Below are 24,601 nucleotides of genomic sequence, written 5' to 3' on the forward strand. Positions count from 1 at the left end.
TTTTTTTATTATTCACTTTTAGAACCACCAGTCGTTGAATTAGACCTCTCCGTAAAAGACGGTATTCAGCTTTTGGCTGGTCAGGTTCTAAAGATTCCCGCCACTGTTTTTGGTCGTCCTGCTCCTAAAATTGAATGGTCTATAGAAGACGGTGAAGTGAATAAGGAAAAGGCTGAAATAGTTAATGAAGGAAAGTCTTCTGTGCTTACTATTGCCAATGCAGAAAGAAAGGACCATGGGAGATATATAATCACTGCCAGCAATGAAAGTGGTACCAAATCTGCTGCAACACGTGTTGAGATCTTTGGTAAGAACATTTTTCTTTAGTACATAGTTCTAATAGCATTACTGTATGTTTTTGGAAATAAGAACTAAAAATAATTCTGACAATCCGATTACTTTTTCAGATGTTCCTGGACCAGTAACTGAACTGAAACCAGTTGTTGTTAATAGAAAGATGGCTCTTCTGAACTGGTCTGATCCAATTGATGATGGTGGAAGTGACATCACAGGCTTCATAATTGAAAGAAAGGATGCCAAAGCACATATTTGGAGACAACCAATAGACACTGAGAGATCTAAATGTGATATTAACGGTCTTTTAGAGGGACAAGAATATATGTTCCGTGTCATGTGCAAGAATAAATATGGTTGTGGTCCTCCTGTTGATCTGGGACCAATTCTCGCAGTTGATCCCCTAGGTAAATTTAAAAAATAAAATTATTGTTACATATATTTGTTCTTTTTCAAATCAAACTTTGTAACCTGACTTTTTTTTTTTCATAAATATCCTGACATTTTATTGTTTCTCCTTGTAGCCCCTCCTGGTTCACCTGAACGATTTACCTATACTGAGAGAACTAAGTCAAGTGTCACACTTGATTGGAAACCTCCACGCAACGATGGTGGTAGCCCTATTATAGGGTATATCATTGAAAAGAGACGACATGATGCAACTGAGTTTGAAAGATGTAATAAGAGACTCTGTCCAGACACATCATTTTTAGTAGAAAACCTTGCAGAACTACACATGTATGAATTCCGTGCCAAAGCTGTTAATGACATAGGAGAAAGTGAACCCTCCTTACCCCTCAATGTGGTAATTCAGGATGATGAAGGTATTTTTTGAAAACAAAAAAATTAACGTTTATATTTTACCAAATAATTTGTCAGTGCCTTAATTGACTTAATGTATCTTTTCCAGTTCCACCCAATATCACTCTCCGCTTAGCTGTTAGAGGTGACACAATTAAAGTTATGGCAGGAGAGCCTGTGAACATCCCGGCTGAGGTAACTGGTCTTCCACTGCCAAAGATAGAATGGTTCAAAAATGAAGTTGCAATTGAAAAAACAACACCAACCTTAAAGATTGAGAAACAAGAAGTTTCAAGGAGTGAAGCTAAGACAGAAGTCATCATGCCAAGTGCACAAAGGAGTGATAAAGGAGCCTACACAATTACAGCTTCCAACCGTCTTGGTTCCGTTAACCGCTCTGTGAATGTTGAAGTATATGGTATGTATTTCGTTTTCTTCTCTTTAGATATTTTTACACTATTTCCCAAATATAAGTAACTAACTATTTTGTTCTAAACAGATCGTCCTTCACCTCCAAGAAATCTTGCAGTTACTGACATCAAAGCTGAATCCTGTTACTTGATATGGGACGCACCTCTAGACAATGGTGGTAGTGAGATTACAAATTATATCATTGATAAACGAGATGCGAGCAAAAAGAAATCTGAATGGGAAGAAGTTTCCAACATTGTGGTTGACAGACGATATGGGGTAATTGATTTTAACATATTTCTGCAGTAGACTACTACCAATAGCAAAATAACACTATAACAGTTAAAAAACCACTTCCTATAATGAATGCATGTAATGTTTATATAACCCAAATACCTTATATAGTACAGAGAATACAGTGAATGTGGAAGTTAACAAATATGCAGATTACTAACGACACATTTTATTGTTACTTTTAGATGTGGAAACTTACAACTAATGGAGAATATCAATTCAGAGTTAGAGCAGTCAACAAATATGGCATTAGTGATGACTGTTTGTCAGACAAAGTCGTTATAAAAGATCCATACGGCCTTCCTGGTGCTCCTAAAAAGCCAAAAGCTTCTGACTGCACTAGATCATCAATGTTGGTGTCCTGGGAGCCTCCACTGGACAATGGTGGAACTACAATTACTGGCTATTGGCTTGAAAAGAGAGAAGTTGGTGGTGTATACTGGGGTCGTGTCAACAGAGCTCCAGTCACAAAACCTGCTGTGAAAGGCCTGGAATTCAATGTATTGCGCTTGATAGAAGGTGTGGAATACCAGTTCCGAGTTATGGCTATTAATGCCGCTGGAGTAGGCCCTCCCAGTGAACCATCAGATCCTGCTTTGGCTGTAGACCCGATCTGTAAGTATAAATTGTGCAAAGACAATGCTGGTGAGGGAATTCTAATTCACAAGATATGCAACATAACTATGGATACAATAAAAAAAAATCTCACGAAGAGGCCAGATAAGGTGTACTAACTACTTTTTTAAGGGCATTATTAAATACTCGCATTAGGTAAAACAGTACGTAGTGATAGTGAAATGCACTTCTAGAGGTTAGCAAGGGGGGTTCCTAGTTGTGATGACAACTCACCTAAAAGTTTTAAACAAAATAAATATGGGGATACTGCCCATCAAGTGTGGGATAGAAACTAAGAAATGAAGTGGGATCTACTTACCAGGACCAAGTTGAAATAGAGGACTTTTATTGTAAAACAGAAAGTCATAATTATTTCATAACCAAGTTCGTTTCTTAAGGACATAAATATGTTAATGCATACAATAAATTGATTGGTTATTCGTATGACTGAATAATCTTAAAAGCAGGGAAGCTCTACAGGAGTAAGGTGAGAACTTGGCCTCCATCAGCATTCATCACTGAATGAAAGGGGAGAATTTTTGGAAACATAAGTTGCCACCCATACTGTTTACTATCTTAAATTTGGGGAGGAGGCATCACTTCAAGGAGCACAAAAATGTAAATATCTAACAAATTTATTTGCTTATTTCCACAGATGTTCCCGGTGCTCCATCATGCCCAGATGTGAAGGATAAAACTAAGTCAAGTGTTACTCTTGCCTGGAAGAAACCAGACAAAGATGGTGGAAGTCCAATTAAGGGCTACATTGTTGAAATGCAGGAAGAAGGCAGCTCAGACTGGAAAAAGGTCAATGAACCCGACAAGCTATTTCCCACTTGCGACTGTGTAGTTCCAAATCTTCAGGAGTTCAAGAAATACAAATTCAGAGTTAAGGCAGTTAATGCTGCTGGTGAATCTGAGCCAAGTCTTACAACCGGAGAAATACCAGTAAAGGAGATACAAGGTAAATCATGACTATATGTTATTAATTTAAATCAGTATTCTTTTCATCTCTAAGATTAAAAGTAAACATTTTCTTAATTAATTTTTTTGCAGAGGAGCCTGATATCTCAATTGACTTGAAATCACAAGACCTTTTGAATGTACGTGCTGGGTCCGCAATCAGGATTTCAGCTTTAATTAGAGGTCGTCCTGTACCCAAAACATCATGGGAGTTTGAAGGAGCAGCAAAGACAGAGATAAAGGTAAGATAATGCAGATGTTTGCCTAAATGACATATATTTGTCTTGCATAGATGTTTCAAAAACTGTGAAATTATTGTCCTTATCCTTAAAATAGTCCTTGACTTTAAGACCTTCTTAACTGTAAAATCAAACACTTCTGAACCTGAAATTTTTACATGTTTGTATGTAAATTAATGGTTTTATGCTTGTTGTTTGTACACTTGTAGGACCAAGTACACAATATTCCAGTGGATTCTCAGGTATGTAAATTGCATATATCTTTATTGTATGCATTACTTATTATGAACCAAAAGCTACATTTTGAATGGGTTAAATTGCAATGAAAAAAGATTAATTTTGGTATTATACATAATTTAAATAAATTAATTAAATAAATATGTACAAAACCATTAAATGTTATAATATAACTGAGTTTTGAAAACCCTAAACACTTATTCTGATTTTTGTTTAGGTTGAGGCAACAGACACTACTTCAGTTGTCATCATTCCCGAGTGCAACAGAGGACACTCTGGAAAATATAGTATAACTGCAAAGAATAAAGCTGGACAGAAGACAGTCAATGTTAGAGTAAATGTTTTAGGTAAGACTATGCAAATATACTTGGAAATATGTAATAAAAACCTTTAGGCATTTATCTTAAATGTATACAAATATGTATACCTGTAATAATGGTAACAAATAACCTATTGTTTGCAACATGCAACACTGATTCTTTTCAATTAAAATTTTTTTTTTTTGTATGAGGGTATTAGTTTTAATAAACATAGATATTATTTTTTAAATACGATTTTGCATTACAGATTCTCCAGGGCCACCAAAGGATCTCAAAGTTAGTGATGTGACAAGATCCACTGCTAAACTTACATGGAAAGCCCCAGATAATGATGGTGGAGACAGAATTAAGAACTACATTATTGAAAAGAAGACAGTTGAAGGCAAATCATGGAGCAGGGTGACTACAGACTGTGCAGGAACTTCATATACTGTACCAGACCTCATTGATGGACAGGAATACTTCTTCAGAGTAACAGCAGAGAATAGATTTGGCACTGGGCCTCCTATTTCAACCATTCAAAGGACAAGAGCAAGAGACCCAATACGTAAGTCTAATGCAGTACTGTGAAAAATGTTCTGTAAACTACTATAATAATATAATTGAAACATTTTGACACCTAATATATTTTAACAATTTTACTAAAACTCTGTTTGTATTATAAGAGGTAGTAATTTGTTTTCTTACTTTAAAGATCCACCTGAACCACCTACAAGGTTAAAAGCCGGTCTTGTTACAAAAAATTCAGTGGCACTAACATGGAGGCCACCAAAGAATGATGGAGGTGCACCCGTGACTCATTATATAATTGAGCGCTTACTCTGGGATCCGACTGGAGAAACCAAAGAAACATGGAAGCAATGTAATAAACGAGATGTAGAAGAAACAAAATTCACTGTTGAAGACCTTAAAGAAGGAGCTGAATATGAGTTCCGAGTCAGAGCTGTTAATGAGGCTGGACAGAGCAAGCCATCTACAACTGTAGGCCCAGTTATTGTGAAAGACCAGACTTGTAAGTAGACAGTTTGAAAAGCAAAGCTATATTTAATCTATTATATTTCTGTTTAGCGTTATTTCATATTTTTGTAATTTTATTTTAACCCTTTTTTAAGGCCCACCATCTATTGACCTAATAGAATTTTTGGAGTCTGAAGAGGGAACAGATATCAGTATTGTTGCAAAGTTAAAGGGTGTTCCATTCCCAACTTTGAAATGGTATAAAGCACCTCCAAACAAACCTGATGACAAAACACCAGTTCAATATGATCAACACGTTAACAAAGTTGTTGGTGAAAATGACTGCACTTTGCTGATCCACCAGTCTCGTAGAAATGATACTGCTCTATATACTCTAACAGCAGAAAACAACTTGGGATCTGATTCAAAGGAAATGCGATTAAATGTCTTGGGTAATTATATTATTTACAAACTGTGCTAGTGTAATAAGTAATCTATTATTATGTTTTTAAAAACAATTATTAGTCTTTTATTATATATACAAGTTAGTAAACCAACTATTTTCTTACTTTAAATAGGACGCCCTGGACCACCAGTAGGACCAATTAAATTTGAATCAATTACAGCTGAAAATATGACTTTGGCTTGGTTACCTCCAAAAGATGATGGAGGCTCCAAAATCACAAACTATGTCATTGAGAAGAGAGAAGCTAACAGGAAAATATGGGGCCCAGTGACGAAAGATGTCAAAGAATGTTTATACACCATACCAAAACTTATTGAAGGTCATGAATATGTGTTCCGTATTATGGCTCAGAATAAGTATGGTGTCGGTCTTCCCCTTGATAGTGAACCTGAAACAGCAAGGAATCTATATTGTAAGTTTAGTGTAATTAGATTTTCAAAAACATCGACCGAATTGATATCAATGACAGGATAATATTATATTTTGTGTTTCAACAGCTGTTCCTGGACAGTGTGATAAACCATCCGTCAGTAGCGTTGTACGAGATTCTATGACTGTCAACTGGGAAGAACCAGAATATGATGGTGGATCACCAGTGACAGGCTACTGGCTGGAAATGAAAGAAACCACTGGAAAGAGATGGAAGAGAGTTAACCGTGATCCCATCAAAATCATGACACTGGGTGTATCCCACCAGGTTACAGGTCTTATTGAAGGATCTGACTATCAGTTTAGGGTATTTGCTATTAATAGAGCTGGTGTTGGGCCTCCAAGTCTGCCATCTGATCCAGTTACTGCTAGAGATCCTATTTGTGAGTACAATAAATAACACATATATGTTTTAAGCACTAAAATATCAAAAATACATATAGAAATCCATTTTGCTTGACTGGATAATTAATACATCTAATATATTTCATCCCTAGCACCACCTGGACCACCAATTCCAAAGGTTACAGACTGGACTAAATCAACAGCTGATCTAGAATGGATTCCACCTTCTAAAGATGGAGGCTCTCCAATCACTGGATACTTTGTGGAGTACAAAGAAGAAGGAAAAGAAGAATGGGAAAAGGTTTGCAGAAGCCTGTTACACAATAATAATAATTTAGGAATAATATCCTTATAAATAGATTGAGTTCAATATCTGGATTAGTTTATCTTTGTTTCCATTTCTGTTTTCACTTAATTAAAGGTAATAAAGTATATAAAATTAAATTAGTATTTGGACTAATTTGGGTTTCGAGTGTTGCATTGCTAAATAGAAGCATGCGTATTTTCTCTGTAGGCTAAAGAAAAAGAAGTTAGAGGCACCAAATTTGTGGTATCTGGACTCAAAGAAGGAAGCTTCTACAGGTTTAGAGTGAGAGCTGTTAATGCTGCTGGTGTTGGAGAACCTGGTGATGTCACTGATGCTATTGAGGCCAAGGATCGAACAGGTATTTATGTTAAAGTCTTTGAGCTTTTAGACAACATTGGTTGGTTTTATTTTAGATAAACAATGAAAATCCTAACTGAATATTAAATATGTACCAAATAATTTTGTATTATTCCTTTAAAGTTAAATATGTGTGTTCTACTACAAAAACAATAAGCTATTATATAGTTTTATAAAAGTATTAAACATATAATCCATTTTTCTTTTATTCCTTTAGTGTTACCTGATATTCAGCTAGATGCCAGTGTCAAAGAGAGAATTGTCGTCCATGCTGGTGGTGTTATCCGAATTATAGCTTATGTTTCCGGAAAGCCAACACCTGAAATTATTTGGAATAGAGATGACAAACCCTTGCCATCTGAAGCTAACATTGAGACAACAGCCATTAGTTCATCTCTGGTTATTAAAAAATGCCAGAGACATCAACAAGGCATGTACACTTTGGCTGCCAAAAATGCAGGAGGTGAAAGAAAGAAGACTATTATTGTTGACGTACTAGGTAATTAGGACATTAAATAAGGTTATATTTAAACTTTTGCAATACATGCTATGAATGCCACTATAAAAGCACAATGCAAATACTATATACAGTAGGCTGATTTTCTCTTATTTACAGATGTTCCTGGGCCAGTAAGCGAGCCTTTCCAGACTGAAAATCTTACAAATGACTCATGCAAACTGACCTGGTTCTCACCTGAAGATGATGGAGGCTCAACAATTACTAATTATATCATTGAAAAGCGTGAAGGCGATCGCAGAGGGTGGACTCCAGTGACTTATACTGTGACAAGACAAAATGCAACAGTACAAGGGCTCATCGGAGGAGTGGCATATTTCTTCCGTATTGCAGCAGAAAATATTATTGGAATGGGTCCATTCGTTGAGACTTCTAGTGAGATAGTTATAAGAGAGCCAATATGTAAGTTAAAAAAATATAATTTATTCTTTTTATTTGTTGACATTTCTCCAAAAATCATAAATCGTATGTTAGTCGTCAAGTTTAAAGTCCCACATGTTTTTCCCTACAGCTGTACCTGAACGCCCTGAGGATCTTCAAGTAGCAGCAGTCTCAAAAGATTCAATAAGTTTGAGCTGGAATCCACCTAAATATAATGGAGGGTCTGACATTACAATGTATGTCTTGGAATGCCGACTCATTGGAAAAGACCAATTCTATAGAGCCACCAAAGAAAAGCTCCTAAATAGGACATACACCCATGATGGGTTGAAAGAGGGTGACACATATGAATATCGTGTCAGTGCTGTCAATATTGTCGGACAAGGAAAACCATCATTCTGCACAAAACCAATTACTTGCAAAGATGAACTAGGTATGCATTTTTCTATTTATTTCATCATGCTGAAATTATTAGGTTGTAATCTTTAGTATAATATTGCTATTGATTGTTCTTTACAGCACCTCCAACAATTGAACTTGACTTCCGAGATAAGTTAATTGTACGAGTTGGGGAAGCTTTCTCTATGAATGGCCGGTACACAGGCAAACCAGCACCAAAGGTTATCTGGTTGAAAGACAGTATATCTGTTAAAGAAGATGAACGTATAAAGATCAAGACTACTCCAACAACTTTGTGTCTGGGCATATTTAAGTCTGTCAGAGAAGATTCAGGAAAGTACTGTGTGGTTGTTGAAAACAGCACTGGATCAAGAAAGGGATTTTGTGAAGTCACTGTAGTTGGTAAGCAGCTTTATTTAAGAAACAGATTATGAACTTGTGACATGTATGTATATATATTCAATTTGTAAAATAGTATATTTCTTACAAAACTTGGAGATAAATAACGCAATGTATTTCTTACTTTACATAGATCGACCACAGCCACCAATTGGTCCTGTGATATTTGATGAAGTTCACAAGGATCATATGGTTGTTTCCTGGAAACCTCCTCTCGATGATGGTGGAAGCTCAATCACTAATTATATTGTGGAAAAGAAAGACAGCAACAGAGACCTCTGGATGCCTGTAACATCAGCAACTAACAAGATAACTTGCAAGGTTCCCAAACTTCTTGAAGGACGGGAATACAGCATTCGAATCTGTGCAGAAAATATGTATGGCATTAGCGATCCTCTTATATCTGATGATATGAAGGCCAAAGACCGCTACAGTAAGTTACCTTTTCGGGTTGTACAGCACCTAGACCTCTGCCGAAAACATAATTTAATTAGAAATTTTAATATTTTTAGGAGTTCCTGAGGCACCTGAACAACCACTTGTTAAGGAAATAACAAAAGATTCTGCATTGGTCTTGTGGAATAGACCACGTGACGGCGGAAAACCCATATTTGCCTATATTGTAGAAAAGAAAGAAACCATGTCCAACAGATGGACCAAAGTCTCAAGGGAGCCTATTTATCCAGAATCACAATATAGAGTAACAGATCTGCTTGAGGGATGTGAATATGAATTTAGAGTATCTGCTGAAAATGAAGTTGGTGTAGGTGACCCAAGTCCACCATCCAAACCAGTCTTTGCCAATGATCCAATAGGTATGTGAACTTTTTGCATTTTCTGTGCCATTGCTTTATAGCTACCTCCATTAGTGCTATTTTGTATGTATATTTTCTCTTGTTATTCCAATAGGGTAATATATTTTTTTCTACTTAAAGAAGCACTACAGTTAAATCTTTCCCCTCTGTTTTGCCAGGTACCTTATTATACTGTTAGATGCTATGCTCTGGCCCACCGTTCAGTCATGCGACCCGCACTCTGACAACCTGAATCCTACAACGTCTGATGGGTGGACCAGAGGTCAATCTCTCTATGCAAGCTTAGAAGAGGCTTGCATAGAGAGACTGACTTTTAGTCCACACAGCAGACAATGAAGGTTTCAGGGTGTCATAGTGTGAGTCACATGACAGAACGGATGCCTAGAACACTGGGGCTAACTAAAGTAAAGCGCCCGGTAGGAGAATTAATGTCCCTACCTGTTTTCTAACCTAGTTTACAAACGAAGGAGGAAAAGGGATTTACCCAGAGTGCTTATTTGAAATGTAGTTGTTTATTTCCATCAAGTTAAAAAAAAGAAATTAAAATAGCCCCTACATGGTTGTATAAAAAAATTACTCCAAGGCAAAACATAGTGGAAGTGGGAAGGGAGAAGTAAATCTGTAAAAATGTTTAGCGCTTACAGCACATTAAGCTGTTATCCAGATAAACAAACAAGTGCCATATTTTCTGTCTTTTTTTTTTTGTTTTAGTCAAACCAAGCCCACCCGTAAACCCAGAAGCAGTTGACAAAACCAAGAACTCTGTAGACTTGTCTTGGCACCCACCTAGACATGATGGTGGAGGAAAAATTATTGGCTACCTTGTAGAATACCAAAAAGTTGGTGAAGAAGAGTGGAAGAAATCCAACCATGCCCCCGATGGCTGTCCTGATACAAAACACAAAGTGGTTGGGCTCACAGAAGGTGAAACATACAAGTTTAGAATAATGGCAGTGAACTCTGCTGGTGAATCTGAGCCTGTCTATGTCCGGGACCCAGTTCAAGCTAAAGACAGGCTTGGTGAGTTCTTTATACTACAGTAAGGTATACTTATTTAGACTACTGGTATTTTCAACAATATTGACAAAACTTCGGTTGTGTTTTTTTCGAACACAGAACCACCTGAGCTGTTAATTGATGCAAACATGGCACGAGAGCAACAGGTTAAGGCTGGAAATACTATAACACTCAGTGCTTTAATCAAAGGAATGCCATTCCCCAAAGTAACCTGGAAGAAGGAAGGCAAAGAAGTACCTGTGAAGGCAGATATTGTAGTCACACCTGTTGGAAGCAAGCTTGAAATACGTAACTCAGCCAAAGAAGATGCAGGAATGTTTTCTTTGACAGTAGAAAATGAAGCTGGCACTAAGACGGTTGAAGTTAAAGTTGTTGTTCTCGGTAAGATACATGCATTTTATTTTTCCTGTTAATATAAATTAATAAAAGACTAAGGATTAATGGTTAATGTTCTTCATTTAGATAAACCAGGTCCACCAAGGAATTTTCAATTCAGCGAAATTAGAAAAGATTCATGTTATCTTACCTGGAAAGAGCCGGAGGACAATGGTGGCGCAGTCATTAGCAACTATGTGGTTGAGAAGCGTGATGTTGCCAACCCTCGTTGGATACCTATCTCAACTACATCTAAAAAGCACAGCATTATCGCTAAACACCTCATGGAAGGCTCACAATATATGTTCAGAGTTGCTGCAGAGAACCAGTTTGGACGTGGTCCTTATGTAGAATCATCTAAACCAATAAAGGCTATTGATCCAATTTGTAAGTATAATGTATAGTCTAATTAGCTAATTATTAATGTTTTTACATGGGTCACCAGCATAAAATAATTGTATATTTATCTATTGTACAGATCCGCCTGGACCACCAAAGAACCTTCATCACGTAGATGTAGACAAAACTGAAGTCTCCCTTGCTTGGAACTATCCTGACCGTGATGGTGGTTCTGAAATCACTGGTTTTGTAGTAGACTATCAGGAAGATGGTACGGAAGACTGGACCAACTTTAAGACTGTTAGCATACCAGAATGCCTTGTTACAGGACTGAAGAATGGCAAGATATACAAATTCCGTGTAAAAGCTCAGAACATTGCTGGACCTGGTCGCCCAGATGTTACTATACCAATTGAGTGCCAAGAAAAAATAGGTAATGATAATAATCACAACAATATTCATCACAATAGTCATCAATAAATTTTATTTCATATGCTAAATATTATTTTTTTTGTTTCTCTTGTCAGCTGCACCAAGCATAGAAGTTGATGTTAAGTTAATTGAAGGTCTTGTTGTCAAAGCGGGTACAACTGTAAGATTTCCTGCAATCATTAGAGGAATCCCTGTTCCAACTGCTAAGTGGGTGACTGACAGCACAGAATTAAAAACTGAAGGCAACTACAAAATCGATACTGACAATTTTTCAACTGTACTTACAATCAAAAATTGTACAAGAAAGGATACAGGAGAATATCAGCTGACAGTATCAAATATTGCTGGAAGCAAGACAGTTGCTTTGCATCTCACAGTTTTGGATGTTCCTGGACCACCAACAGGTCCAATAAATATCTTAGAAGTTACACCAGAACATATGGTGATTTCCTGGAGGCCACCAAAGGATGATGGTGGAACTGCTGTAATGAGCTACATTGTAGAGAAGTGTGAAGGCAAGAAAGAAACTTGGGGAATAGTTAGCACCGGAAGTATTCAAACTAAAGCTAAGGTTCCCAGACTTCAGAAAGGTTATGAGTACACCTTCCGTGTTAGCGCTGAAAACAAGATGGGTATTGGTAAACCCTTAGAATCTCAGCCAACTGTTGCCAAGCATATGTTTGATCTACCATCCCCACCTGGAAAGCCAGTGGTGTCAGATATAACTGAGAATGCTGCAACTTTGTCATGGACAATTCCTAAATCTGATGGTGGCAGTCCAATTAGTGGCTATATACTTGAAAGGCGAGAGGTTTCTGGTAAATGGATAAGAGTAAATAAGACACCAGTACTTGATCTTAGGTACCGTGCTACTGGGCTATATGAAGGCAACACCTATGAATTCAGAGTGTTTGCTGAGAATATTGCTGGACTAAGTAAACCATCACCAATATCTGATCCAATAAAAGCTTCCCGCCCCATAACACCGCCAGGGCCACCAATAAATCCCAAACTTAAAGACAAGAGCAGAGAAACAGCTGACTTAGTTTGGACAAAGCCCACTAGAGATGGTGGTAGTCCAATCTTAGGATATATTGTTGAATGCCAAAAATCAGGTACAGCTCAGTGGAGCAGAATTAACACCGATGATCTCATTAAGCAGTGTGCTTTTAGGGCCCCAGGTCTGATTGAAGGAAATGAGTACAGATTCCGTATAAAAGCAGCAAATATAGTTGGAGAAGGTGAACCTAGAGAACTTCCAGAATCTGTAATTGCAAAAGATATTCTTCACCCACCAGAAGTTGATCTTGATCTAACTTGTCGTGACCTGCTGACTGTGCGGGTTGGCCAAACTCTTAATATTACTGCTCGTGTTAAAGGCAGGCCAGACCCAGACATTACATGGTCAAAAGATGGCAAATTAGTAACCAAAGACAACAGAACTGAAATAACTCAGGACTTTCCTCCAGTTAGTTTGCAAATAAAACCAGCAACAAGAGCTGACCATGGAAAATATACAATTGTGGCCAAGAACAGCAGTGGTCAAGCACAGGGTGTGGTCATTGTCAATGTTCTAGACAGACCTGGACCTTGTCAGAATCTTAAGATAAGTTATGTTACTAAAGATTCTTGCGTGGTTTCTTGGGAAAACCCACAAGATAATGGCGGCTCAGAAATAACCAACTACATTGTGGAATACCGCGAACCAAGTCAAAGAGGATGGTATGTAATTTCCTCTGACCTTACAAAGAGGTTGATTAAAGCACCTCTAACAGAAAATCATGAATATTTTTTCAGAGTATGTGCAGAAAACAAAGTTGGACCTGGTCCAGTTATTGAAACCAAGACACCAATCCTAGCTATTAATCCAGTTGAAAAGCCTGGGGAACCAGAAAACGTTCATATTGCTGAAGTAGGAAAAACTTTTGTCTATCTGAAATGGAGACGGCCAGATTACGATGGTGGAAGTCCCAACCTATCATATCATGTTGAAAGAAAACTAAAAGATTCTGATGAATGGGAAAGGGTCCATAAAGGCAGCATCAAAGAAACAAGCTACCTTATAGATAGATGCCATGAAAATCAGCTATACCAATTTAGAGTTCAGACCAAGAATGAAGGCGGTGAAAGCAACTGGGTTAAGACAAGTGAGGTCTTAGTAAAAGAGGAACTTTTAAAACCTGCACTAGATTTGAAATTCACTGGAGTGATAGTTGTGAAAGCTGGAGAAACAATTAGACTTGAAGCTGGAGTAAGAGGAAAACCACAGCCAGAAATAGCATGGACAAAAGATAAAGATACAACAGATATAACAAAATCTCCTAGGTTAAAGATAGAAAATGGAACAGATTACACCAAATTTATTCTGGAAAAGTCTAGGAGGTCTGATAGTGGTAAATATCTGATCTCAGCCACAAATCCTGCCGGAAGCTTTACTGCACATGCTTCTGTTAATGTTCTTGATGTACCTGGACCAATACAAAATCTGAAAATTTCAGATATATCAAGTGATAGATGTACACTCAGTTGGGACCAACCAGAAGATGATGGTGGATGTGAGATACAAAACTATATCTTAGAGAAATGTGAGAGCAAGCGCATGGTATGGTCAACATACTCTTCGTCTGTGATCCTAACTCGTGCACAAGTAACTCGTCTGATAGAAGGAAATGAATACATCTTCAGAGTTCGTGCAGAGAATAAAATGGGTACTGGTGCACCAACAGAAACAAAACCAATTGTTGCTAAAACACGATATTGCAAACCTGGACCTCCAGAGCCTCCAGAAGTCACCAAAGTAAGCAAGGAAGAAATGACTGTTGTCTGGAATCCACCAGAATTTGATGGTGGCAAGTCTGTCACTGGATACATCCTTGAGAAAAAAGAAAAGCGATCAATGAGATGGGTTGCTGTAACCAAATCAGCAGTACCAGAAAGGCGTCTTAAAGTTACCAATCTTATCCCAGGACATGAATATCAGTACCGTGTTAAAGCTGAAAATGAAATTGGCCTAGGAGATCCAAGTGGGCCATCAAGACCTATTGTTGCAAAAGACCCTATAGGTAAATAATAACATTATTTATTTAATGTATTATTCTGATACATTCCATATACTATATGCTATTAACTGTTATTGCTTTCTCTGCAGAACCTCCTGGCCCACCAACAAATCTGAAGGTGGTTGATAGCACAAGAGCATCCATTGCTCTAGGATGGGGAAAACCTGTCTATGATGGTGGTGCCCCAGTTATTGGATATATTGTAGAAATGAGACCTAAAGGTGAAGCTAAGGATGTCGAGGGCGGCTGGAAGAGATGCCATGTTACTGCCCAGCTAATTCACACACAGTATAATGTGACAAGTCTTGATGAAAAACAAGAATATGAGTTTAGAGTTTCAGCACAGAACCAGGTTGGCATTGGACGGCCTGCTGAATTGAAAGAGACTGTTTCACCTAAAGAAATATTGGGTATGTTTTCTATTTTTCTGCAGAAAACCTTTTAAATGAACAAAGCATGTATTTCAGTGAGCTAATTTTTTTCCCCTAAATATTTATTTTCAGAAACTCCTGAAATTGAATTGGATGCAAGCATGAGAAAGTTAGTCACTGTAAGAGCAGGATGTCCTATTCGATTGTTTGCAATAGTTAGGGGAAGACCAGCACCTAAAGTTACATGGAGAAGAATGGGTATAGATAATGTTGTCAGAAAAGGCCATGTTGATCTTGTCGATACTATGGCTTTCTTAGTTATTCCAAACTCTACTCGTGATGATTCTGGCAAATACTCATTGTCACTTGTCAATGCAGCAGGAGAAAAGGCAGTGTTTGTCAACGTGAGAGTACTTGGTAAGTTTAAAGATGAAGCAAACAAAAGGAAAGAGATATTGAGTGTTGTGTCTTTATGTGTTTTAATTTTGCATATATTAATAGAACCTGATTTTTTTTTGTGCAGATACCCCAGGACCTGTGGCAGACTTTACAATTTCAGATGTCACAAAAATGTCATGTCAACTTTCATGGGTGCCTCCAGAAAATGATGGTGGAAGTCAGGTGACTCACTATAACTTAGAAAGACGAGAAGTAGACAAGAAGACATGGGCAACAGTAGTGGCAGACTGGAAGAAAACTAGTTTCAAAGTTACCAATCTTGTACCAGGAACAGAATACTTTTTCAGAGTTACTGCTATTAATGAATATGGATTAGGTGTTCCAAGAGACACACCAAAGTCTGTACTTGCAACAGATCCTATAAGTAAGTATTGTACCATATAATGTATATTTTTTTATACTGATCATAGTCAAAACACTAAAATACATTTTAGTTTAATTCAATATTGCTACATGGCATAGCAATATAACTTTGCAGGTGTTCTATCTTCCATATTGTATTTTGATGCTCATTCCAAAAAGATTTTCTAATAAATTTAAGATCGATTTCAATCCAAAGTACCCTAGTGTATATAGATGTTTGTTCTACTTTTATTGTTTATCGATATTGCAAAAGGGATATGAGGCTAAAAAAGAGCATGGTTACTAGAAGACATTTGTATTTTTTTTTAGGTCTTTAGGAAAATGAGCAGTACATTTTACACTATAATTGCATCCCTTATTGAAAAACATATGCATTAATTTCAAGTTTCACTAGACAAAGCAATTAACACATTTATTTATTTTATTATTTTCTGTGTATTTCAATAGGTGAACCTGATCCACCTAAAAAACTTGATGTAACGGAGATAACAAAGAACAGTGCTACGCTGGCTTGGCTCCCACCATTGCGAGATGGAGGAGCCAAAATTGATGGTTATATCATTAGTTTCCAGACAGAAGGACAGCCAGAGAACAACTGGACCCAGTATTCTGTTGTGAAAGATCTAAATATTGTTGTTGTTGGGCTTAAAGAAGGCACAAAATACAAATTCAGAGTTGCTGCTAGAAACTCTGTTGGAGTCAGCTTGCCAAGGGAAGCTGAAGGAATATTTGAAATTAAAGAACAACTCCGTAAGTGAAATGACTAGATTTTCTATGTACTGCAATAAATCAACTGTCAAAAATGTAGCTTCCAGCTAGAACAAACATGTAGACTTACAAATAAATATACTTGTTTGTTGTTGTTTTTTTTACAGTTCCACCTAAGATATTATTGCCTGAACACATCAGTGTCAAAGCAGGACAGAAACTTAGAATTGAAGCACACGTCTATGGAAAACCAATTCCTACATCGAAGTGGATGAAAGCAGACTCTGAAGTCATGCCATCAAGCCGTCTAGCTGTGCATAAATCACAGAATTCCACAGTTCTCATAATAAAAGATGTAACAAGGAAAGACAGTGGCTACTACTCTTTGTCGGCAGAAAACAGCTCTGGTGTGGCGTCACAGATAATCCGTGTAATAGTAATGGGTATGTATGAATTACTAAGTGTATTATACTATCCAAAAGAAGAAAACTACCATTAGTAAATATTTGTTTATTCTTGCTTTCTACAGACATCCCAGGCCCACCAGAACAACCATTTGAGGTTACTGACATAGATTCTGATGCTTGCACACTCTCATGGCATTTGCCTCTTGAAGATGGAGGTAGCAACATTACCAACTATATTGTTGATAAGTGCGATGTAAGCAGAGGAGATTGGATTACAGCTTTATCTTCAGTTACCAAAACTAATTGTCGTGTTGGAAAACTCGTCTCAGGACAAGAATATATTTTCAGAGTTCGTGCTGAGAACCGCTTTGGAGTTTCGGAACCAATTGCATCAGAGCGCATTACTGCCAAGTTCCCATTTGGTATGTAACAAATGTTTCTAACTAATATTGTGTTAATAGCAAAATAACAATCATAAAACAGCATGATATGTTGTTATGTTTTTTTATGTAAAGCATAAAATCATGTGAGCATGTACAATATTCAAAAATACAAAAACTATTTGTTGTTACATTTTCAGATGTTCCCAGCGAACCAAAGAATGCTCATGTCACTAAAGTCAACAAAGACTGCATATTTGTTGCATGGGACAGACCTGATAATGATGGAGGAAGCCCCATTACAGGTTATGCAATAGAACGTAAGGAAAGAAACAGCTTGCTGTGGGTGAAGGCCAATGATACTGCAGTACGCTCAACAGAATATCCATGTGTTGGTATGATTGAAGGCTTAGAGTACACTTTCAGAATCTCTGCTCTAAACAGAGCTGGATCCAGCAAGCCAAGTAAACCTACTGAGTATGTCACAGCAAGAACACCAGTTGGTATGTATTATATAAATTGAAAATAAATTGAAAGCTTACAATAATGTAAAAACATTTTAATAACATGTATGGAAAAAAATAACAAATAATGTTGATTGTCAGATTCTCCTGGAAAACCAGAAGTTATTGATATCACAAGAAGTACTGTTTCCCTTGTTTGGACTCGGCCAAAGCATGATGGTGGCAGCAAAATACTTGGCTACATAGTGGAGGCTTGCAAGCTTCCTGGTGAAAAGTGGGTAAAATGCAACACTATGGCTTCTCAAATTCCAACAGAAGAGTATACTGTCACTGATTTGGAAGAAAATGAGAAATATCAGTTCAGGGCAATTGCCAAGACTGCCATCAATGTTAGTAGGCCATCCGAACCATCAGATCCTGTGACCATTCAAGCAGAAAATGGTATGTGCATTTTTTCTTTTTAAATTAGCATAAATAACATTCATTTAGGAGATGTACAAAGGAATGCATTTTCATTTTTTTCCTTTGCAGTTCCACCAAAGATTGATCTCAGCATACAGATGAAATCTCTGATCACAGTCAAAGCAGGAGCAAATGTATGTCTTGATGCTCAAGTATTTGGTAAGCCAATGCCAAAAGCCTTCTGGAAGAAGGATGGAGTAGATGTAAAGCCTGCAGAGGGTATCAAAATCTCATCAAAGAGGAACCTCTTCCTATTAGAGTTGTTTAGTGTTAACCGTAAGGAATCAGGAGAATATACTATTGTAGCTGAAAATGCAAGTGGTTCTAAGACAGCAACCATCAAGCTGAAAGTGCTAGGTAAGTTTGACGTTCTCAGTTTTGTCTTATTTTGTATTTTAAAGTGTTTATAGAGATATAGATCTCATAGTACTTTTATTGTTCTAATTTAGATAAACCTGGACCTCCTGCCTCTATTAAGATAAACCATATGTATTCTGACCGTGCCATGCTTAATTGGGAGCCTCCACTTGAAGATGGTGGTTCTGATGTTACAAACTATATCATTGACAAACGTGAAACCAGTCGTCCTAATTGGGCACAAGTGACTACAAATGTCCAGACTACCAGTTGCAGTGTGGAGAAACTAATTGAAGGACATGAATATCAATTCCGCATCTCTGCTGAGAACAAATATGGTGTTGGTGATCCTATTTTAACAGAATCTGTGATTGCTAAGAATCCATTTGGTAAGCTACTTGATATTTCCTCGTACAACCTCTCTCAAACAATTGAATAAAATATAAACACATGATGTAGTGTAAATACATTCATTTTTATTTTTACCACTCACCATAGTTTAAAAGTTTTAAAACTGTTCAAACCAAAGCTTCAGAAAACAGGTTTTGTTTAAAAAAAAACAAAAAAAAAAACACCCCAAACAATATACATTGAAACTTGAATAACCATACATGCTAAACAGACTCTACTATATAGGGCTAAACAATATATACACAACCCTAAATATATGCCAAGCAAAACTTAAAAACAATGAAAATAACATTCTTCTCTTCTTTCTAGATGTGCCTGGACGATGTGAGCCACCCATAATAAGCAACGTTACAAAGGATCATATGACTGTAAGCTGGAAGGCACCAGCTGATGATGGCAGATCTCCTATTACTGGATATTTGCTTGAAAAGCGTGATACAAAGTCTTTCAACTGGACAAAGGTAACCAAGCAGCCTGTCATTGAACGGACTGTGAAAGCTACTGGACTACAAGAGGGTACTGAATATGAATTTAGGGTGACTGCATTGAACAAAGCTGGACCAGGCAAACCTAGCGATGCATCAAGAGCAGTAACCGCTTTTGATCCACAGTGTAAGTGCTATTTATCCTATGGTGAAGCTTAATATCCCTAAAATGTAACTTGTAGCCATAGTGATATTTTATGTTTTATCTATAGATCCACCTGGACCACCAGCTTTCCCCAAGGCTATTGATTCAACTCGTAGCACTGTAAGTCTCTCCTGGAGCAAACCGGCATATGATGGAGGTAGCCCAATCATTGGTTTTCTGGTTGAAGTTAAAAGAGCAGACACTGATAACTGGGTGAGATGCAACTTGCCTAAGAATCTTCAAGACACCAAATACTCTGTTACTGGCTTGATGGAAAATACGGAATACCAGTTCCGTGTTTCAGCTGTGAATAAAATTGGTTACAGCGATCCTAGTGAAGTTCCAGATAAGCATTTGGCAAAAGATATTCTCAGTAAGTTTTGCTTTCTTATCACTATTTGTCTTAAGATGATTTTAAGTACCATACAATAATATACATGTGTTCTAATGTTCTAACAGTTGCCCCAGAAGGAGAGCTTGATGCTGATTTGAGGAAAGTTCTTGTCCTACGCGCTGGTGTTACAATGAGGATTTATGTGCCCATCAGAGGACGCCCAGCACCAAAGATTTCATGGTCTAAATTGAATGCAAACATACGAGAAAGACAAGGCCTTGATATTAAATCAACTGAGCATGATACATTCGTACGTTGTGAAAATGTCAATAAATATGATGCTGGCAAATACATCTTGACATTAGAGAATAGCAGTGGTGTGAAGTCTTATATCATTGTTGTGAAAGTGCTTGGTAAGTGGACTCATGATTTTTTTTTTATATATATATTATACATAATATATTCAATAGGGATTTAAAATGTGAAAGAAGGACTATTGAATTTAGCAAGCACACATCATTTTATTAGAATCCTTTTTAGAGTGTCATTTTGAAGAACAAACCCTATGCATATACTTTGCTTTCTCCTACTTTAAAACTTTTATTCTGCGTGTAACTATACCTACATTTCTCTATTAGGAAAGTGATAAAAATGTGTACAGCGGTTAGTTAAGTACCTTAACAAATCATACAATATATCAGTCATGTATTTTGTCTATATTTAGAATCTGTTGGATTGTAGAATAATACAATATAAAGTGAAAAATCAGACATCAGTGCACATTTCATTCAAGTCTACGCTGATCATTGCCTTGCGTAAATGTTTTTCTACATGTTTAATAAGTCAAAATAAATAAATTTATTAATTAATTGATTTTTAGATACTCCTGGACCTCCTGTCAATCTCATCATTAAAGAGACTTCAAAGGATTCTGCTATGATTTCATGGGATCCTCCAATTATTGATGGTGGCAGCCCAGTGAAGAATTACATTGTTGAGAAACGTGATGCTGAAAGGAAAGCTTGGTCCACAGTGTCCACTGACTGTCCCAAAACATCATTTAGAATCTCCAACCTTGAGGAAGGCAAAGCATACTTTTTCCGAGTTCTGGCTGAAAATGAGTATGGCATTGGTGAACCATGTGAAACTCATGATGCTGTTAAAGCTTCAGGTAAGTACAAGATACAGTAAATAGAAATAAACCAAAAGCATGCATGTACAATTTTGCAAATGAAACTTTGCAATTTATAAATCCAAATATATAAAATGCTTGTATTTAAACATATTGAATGATTTTTTTTTAGAAAAACCTGGACCAGTAATAGATCTGAAAACACTAGCGGTTTATAAGTCATCTTGCACAATTGGATGGAAGAAACCAATAAGTGATGGCGGTAGTCGTCTCACTGCATATGTCGTGGAGAACTTGACCGCTGAGGACAAGTGGAGAGAAGTAATGAGATCCAAAAATTTGCAATACACAATGAAGGATTTGACTGAAGGACGGGAGTATACTTTTAAAGTCACTGCACAGAATGATGCTGGTTATAGTCCTCCAAGTGAAATTTCATTTGTGGCTAAAGACGATGTTGGTATGTGCTGCTTTTCACAATTTGTAAAGAAAAAAATTTAATTCAATTAAGTAGCTTTCCATTCCAAATGCTGTAACTATACCTATCTCTTTATATTTGCAGTTGCACCAAATCTGGACTTGAAAGATCTACCTGACTTATGCTATATTGCCAAAGAGGGCAGCACTTTCCGACTTAAAATCCCAGTCAGTGGAAAACCTCCACCTGCAATTACATGGAAGAAGGGCGATGATAAAGTCTTGACTGACAGCGGAAGAGTCACTGTTGAGTCTACTCCAGTAAATACTGTCTTGACAGTACGTGAATGCCAGAAAGATGATGCCTCAAAATACACAATTACTTTGAAAAATCCTGCTGGAACCAAAGAATCTTCTATATTTGTAAAAGTGGTTGGCAAACCCGGCATCCCAACCGGTCCTATTAAGTTTGATGAAGTGACTGCAGATGCAGTAACTCTTGTTTGGCACCAACCTAAAGATGATGGTGGCTCTGAAATTACAAATTACATCCTAGAAAAGAGAGACTTTGTGACCAATAAATGGGTAACCTGTGCTTCTGCTGTTCAGAAGACTTCATTTAGAGTTACCAGACTCCATGAAGGAACTGAATACATCTTCAAAGTGAGTGCTGAAAATAAATATGGAGTTGGCGAAGGCTTAAAATCAGAATCTATTATCGCAAGACATCCATTTGGTAGGTCAAAGAGAGTACTTTACTTCTATATATTAAATTATACTATACTTATATCTACTGTCTGAATTATTTAATAATATTGAATATATGTTTTAGATGTACCAGATGCTCCTCCACCTCCAAAGATTGTTACAATAAGACATGATTCTGCAAATCTGACATGGGTAGATCCAAGGAAGACTGGTGGCTCACCAATTACAGGTACATTATAACTTAACTTAACATATATTGACCACAGATAATCTCTATGAGTCAATAGTGTATTATTTTTACCTTTGTCATTCTGCAATTTGCAGTGCTGCTGTATAGAATTTCTATAATAATTCAACTATTTTATATATTTAATGCTGTCATTATCATATGATTGTGAATTTAGGCTACCACATAGAATTCAAAGAAAGAAACAGCCTTCTCTGGAAGAGAGCCAGTTCAACTCCCCTGAGAATGAGAGACTACAGAGTTGCTGGTATAACCGAGGGTCTAGAATATGAATTTAGAGTTATGGCAATCAACCTAGCTGGAGTTGGCAAACCAAGTCTACCATCTGAATCAGTTGTGGCTCTTGATCCAATCGGTATGTTTACTGAAAGTACTTATTAGAGATTTCTGATTATTGTCTTTAATGCAAGCATGGTATTGATTTAGTGTCTCTTTTTAGATCCTCCTGGCAAACCTGAAGTAATAAGTGTAACCAGAAGTTCTGCAACACTTATTTGGACAGAACCAAAATATGATGGTGGACACAAACTGGTTGGATACATTGTTGAGAAACGTGATATACCAGCAAAGAGTTGGATGAAGGCCAATCATGTTAATGTTCAAGAATGTGCCTACACTGTCAATGATTTAATAGAAGGTGGAAAATATGAATTTAGAATACGAGCTAAGAATACAGCTGGTGCTATCAGTCCTCCATCTGAGACAACAGAAATCGTTTGCAAAGACGAATATGGTATGTGCCAAGCAGCAAATTTCTTAGATTTTATATGTGATGTTTAATATGTGATATATGATTTGATAGATGCAATCTTTCGTTATGTACAAATTCTTACATGTTATTTTGTTTCTTCTCTGCAGAGGCACCAACTATTATTATTGATCCAGCAGTTAAAGAAGGTTTAACAGTAAAAGCGGGAGATACCATTGTCATGACTGCTACAAGTATCCTTGGCAAACCACCTCCAACATCTGTGTGGTCTAAAGCAGGAAAGGACTTTAAACTTTCTGACATTGTGCAGATTGAAACAGGCCCCACGTCATCAACACTTTCTGTTAAATATGCCTCCCGTAAAGATTCTGGAGAGTACACAATCACTGCCAGCAATCCTTTTGGCACAAAAGAAGAACATGTACATGTCAAAGTCTTAGATGTCCCTGGACCTCCAGGTCCAATTGAAGTTAGCAATGTATCTGCAGAAAAAGCAACACTCAACTGGACACCTCCTTCTGAAGATGGTGGTTCACCAATATCTTCTTACAATCTAGAAAAGAGAGAGACCAGTCGTTTGCTTTGGACACTGGTGGCTGAAAATATTCAGTCTTGTAGACATGTTGTTAGCAAACTTATCCAAGGAAATGAATATGTCTTCCGTGTTTCTGCTGTTAACCACTATGGAGTAGGTGAACCTGTACAGTGTGAACCAGTTAAGATGGTTGATAGTTTTGGTAAGAACTGTTATTAAAATTAGTAGCATGTAATCTGTAAAGTGTAGGTACTCTATGATTTTAAACTATAACTTCTTTTACTTTTGTTTTCAGTACCTCCTGGACCTCCAGGAAAACCAGAAGCAACAAATGTGACAAAAGATACAGTGACTATAACTTGGAAGCGCCCAGCTGATGATGGTGGTAGTGAGATTACTGGCTACCATGTGGAAAGAAAAGATAAAAAAGGATTGAGATGGGTGAGAGCATCAAAGAAACCCGTTTATGACCTCAGACTTAAAGTGATTGGACTCACAGAAGGAAATGAATATGAATTCCGAGTGAGTGCAGAAAACAAGGCTGGCGTTGGAGCACCAAGCGATTCTTCTCTGCCAGTTTTAACAAAAGATATTGCATGTAAGTACTGCATTTCATCTCATGCCTAAACAAAATTTAGCTGCTAGTAAAAGGTTTGAGTGAAAAGGAGAAGTGTTGAAATTAGAGGTGTTTATCTGTACATAAAATGAGAAATACCCAAGTAAATGAGGTTTAATAACC

General features: G+C 37.1%; 1 protein-coding gene across 1 annotated transcript in view; it reads left to right on the forward strand.

Annotated features, from left to right (window-relative positions):
- The window catches only part of LOC142726238 (titin-like), a gene marked incomplete at its 3' end in the record, with an annotated part of 141,867 nt that overhangs the window by 109,781 nt on the left and 7,485 nt on the right, over positions 1-24,601 (forward strand). Inside the window, exons 207-255 of the mRNA XM_075849004.1 lie at positions 23-307; positions 408-701; positions 819-1,118; positions 1,205-1,513; positions 1,595-1,785; positions 1,986-2,415; positions 3,071-3,379; positions 3,472-3,620; positions 3,827-3,859; positions 4,072-4,201; positions 4,422-4,721; positions 4,869-5,186; positions 5,287-5,583; positions 5,710-6,009; positions 6,095-6,409; positions 6,524-6,672; positions 6,886-7,036; positions 7,253-7,534; positions 7,652-7,954; positions 8,064-8,366; positions 8,453-8,734; positions 8,865-9,164; positions 9,244-9,546; positions 10,258-10,566; positions 10,663-10,944; positions 11,026-11,325; positions 11,417-11,710; positions 11,805-14,771; positions 14,858-15,178; positions 15,272-15,556; positions 15,663-15,962; positions 16,409-16,711; positions 16,837-17,112; positions 17,199-17,498; positions 17,657-17,959; positions 18,062-18,361; positions 18,452-18,739; positions 18,832-19,128; positions 19,460-19,762; positions 19,848-20,153; positions 20,240-20,527; positions 20,995-21,285; positions 21,419-21,706; positions 21,809-22,399; positions 22,496-22,600; positions 22,776-22,973; positions 23,058-23,351; positions 23,477-24,064; positions 24,158-24,460. Of these exons, the coding sequence (XP_075705119.1) occupies positions 23-307; positions 408-701; positions 819-1,118; positions 1,205-1,513; positions 1,595-1,785; positions 1,986-2,415; positions 3,071-3,379; positions 3,472-3,620; positions 3,827-3,859; positions 4,072-4,201; positions 4,422-4,721; positions 4,869-5,186; positions 5,287-5,583; positions 5,710-6,009; positions 6,095-6,409; positions 6,524-6,672; positions 6,886-7,036; positions 7,253-7,534; positions 7,652-7,954; positions 8,064-8,366; positions 8,453-8,734; positions 8,865-9,164; positions 9,244-9,546; positions 10,258-10,566; positions 10,663-10,944; positions 11,026-11,325; positions 11,417-11,710; positions 11,805-14,771; positions 14,858-15,178; positions 15,272-15,556; positions 15,663-15,962; positions 16,409-16,711; positions 16,837-17,112; positions 17,199-17,498; positions 17,657-17,959; positions 18,062-18,361; positions 18,452-18,739; positions 18,832-19,128; positions 19,460-19,762; positions 19,848-20,153; positions 20,240-20,527; positions 20,995-21,285; positions 21,419-21,706; positions 21,809-22,399; positions 22,496-22,600; positions 22,776-22,973; positions 23,058-23,351; positions 23,477-24,064; positions 24,158-24,460 (16,713 nt within the window). The remainder of the gene's footprint in view (positions 1-22; positions 308-407; positions 702-818; positions 1,119-1,204; positions 1,514-1,594; positions 1,786-1,985; positions 2,416-3,070; positions 3,380-3,471; positions 3,621-3,826; positions 3,860-4,071; positions 4,202-4,421; positions 4,722-4,868; positions 5,187-5,286; positions 5,584-5,709; positions 6,010-6,094; positions 6,410-6,523; positions 6,673-6,885; positions 7,037-7,252; positions 7,535-7,651; positions 7,955-8,063; positions 8,367-8,452; positions 8,735-8,864; positions 9,165-9,243; positions 9,547-10,257; positions 10,567-10,662; positions 10,945-11,025; positions 11,326-11,416; positions 11,711-11,804; positions 14,772-14,857; positions 15,179-15,271; positions 15,557-15,662; positions 15,963-16,408; positions 16,712-16,836; positions 17,113-17,198; positions 17,499-17,656; positions 17,960-18,061; positions 18,362-18,451; positions 18,740-18,831; positions 19,129-19,459; positions 19,763-19,847; positions 20,154-20,239; positions 20,528-20,994; positions 21,286-21,418; positions 21,707-21,808; positions 22,400-22,495; positions 22,601-22,775; positions 22,974-23,057; positions 23,352-23,476; positions 24,065-24,157; positions 24,461-24,601) is intronic.

Source organism: Rhinoderma darwinii, unplaced genomic scaffold (assembly GCF_050947455.1).
Source record: "Rhinoderma darwinii isolate aRhiDar2 unplaced genomic scaffold, aRhiDar2.hap1 Scaffold_617, whole genome shotgun sequence".
NCBI classification, from domain to species: Eukaryota; Metazoa; Chordata; class Amphibia; order Anura; family Rhinodermatidae; genus Rhinoderma; species Rhinoderma darwinii.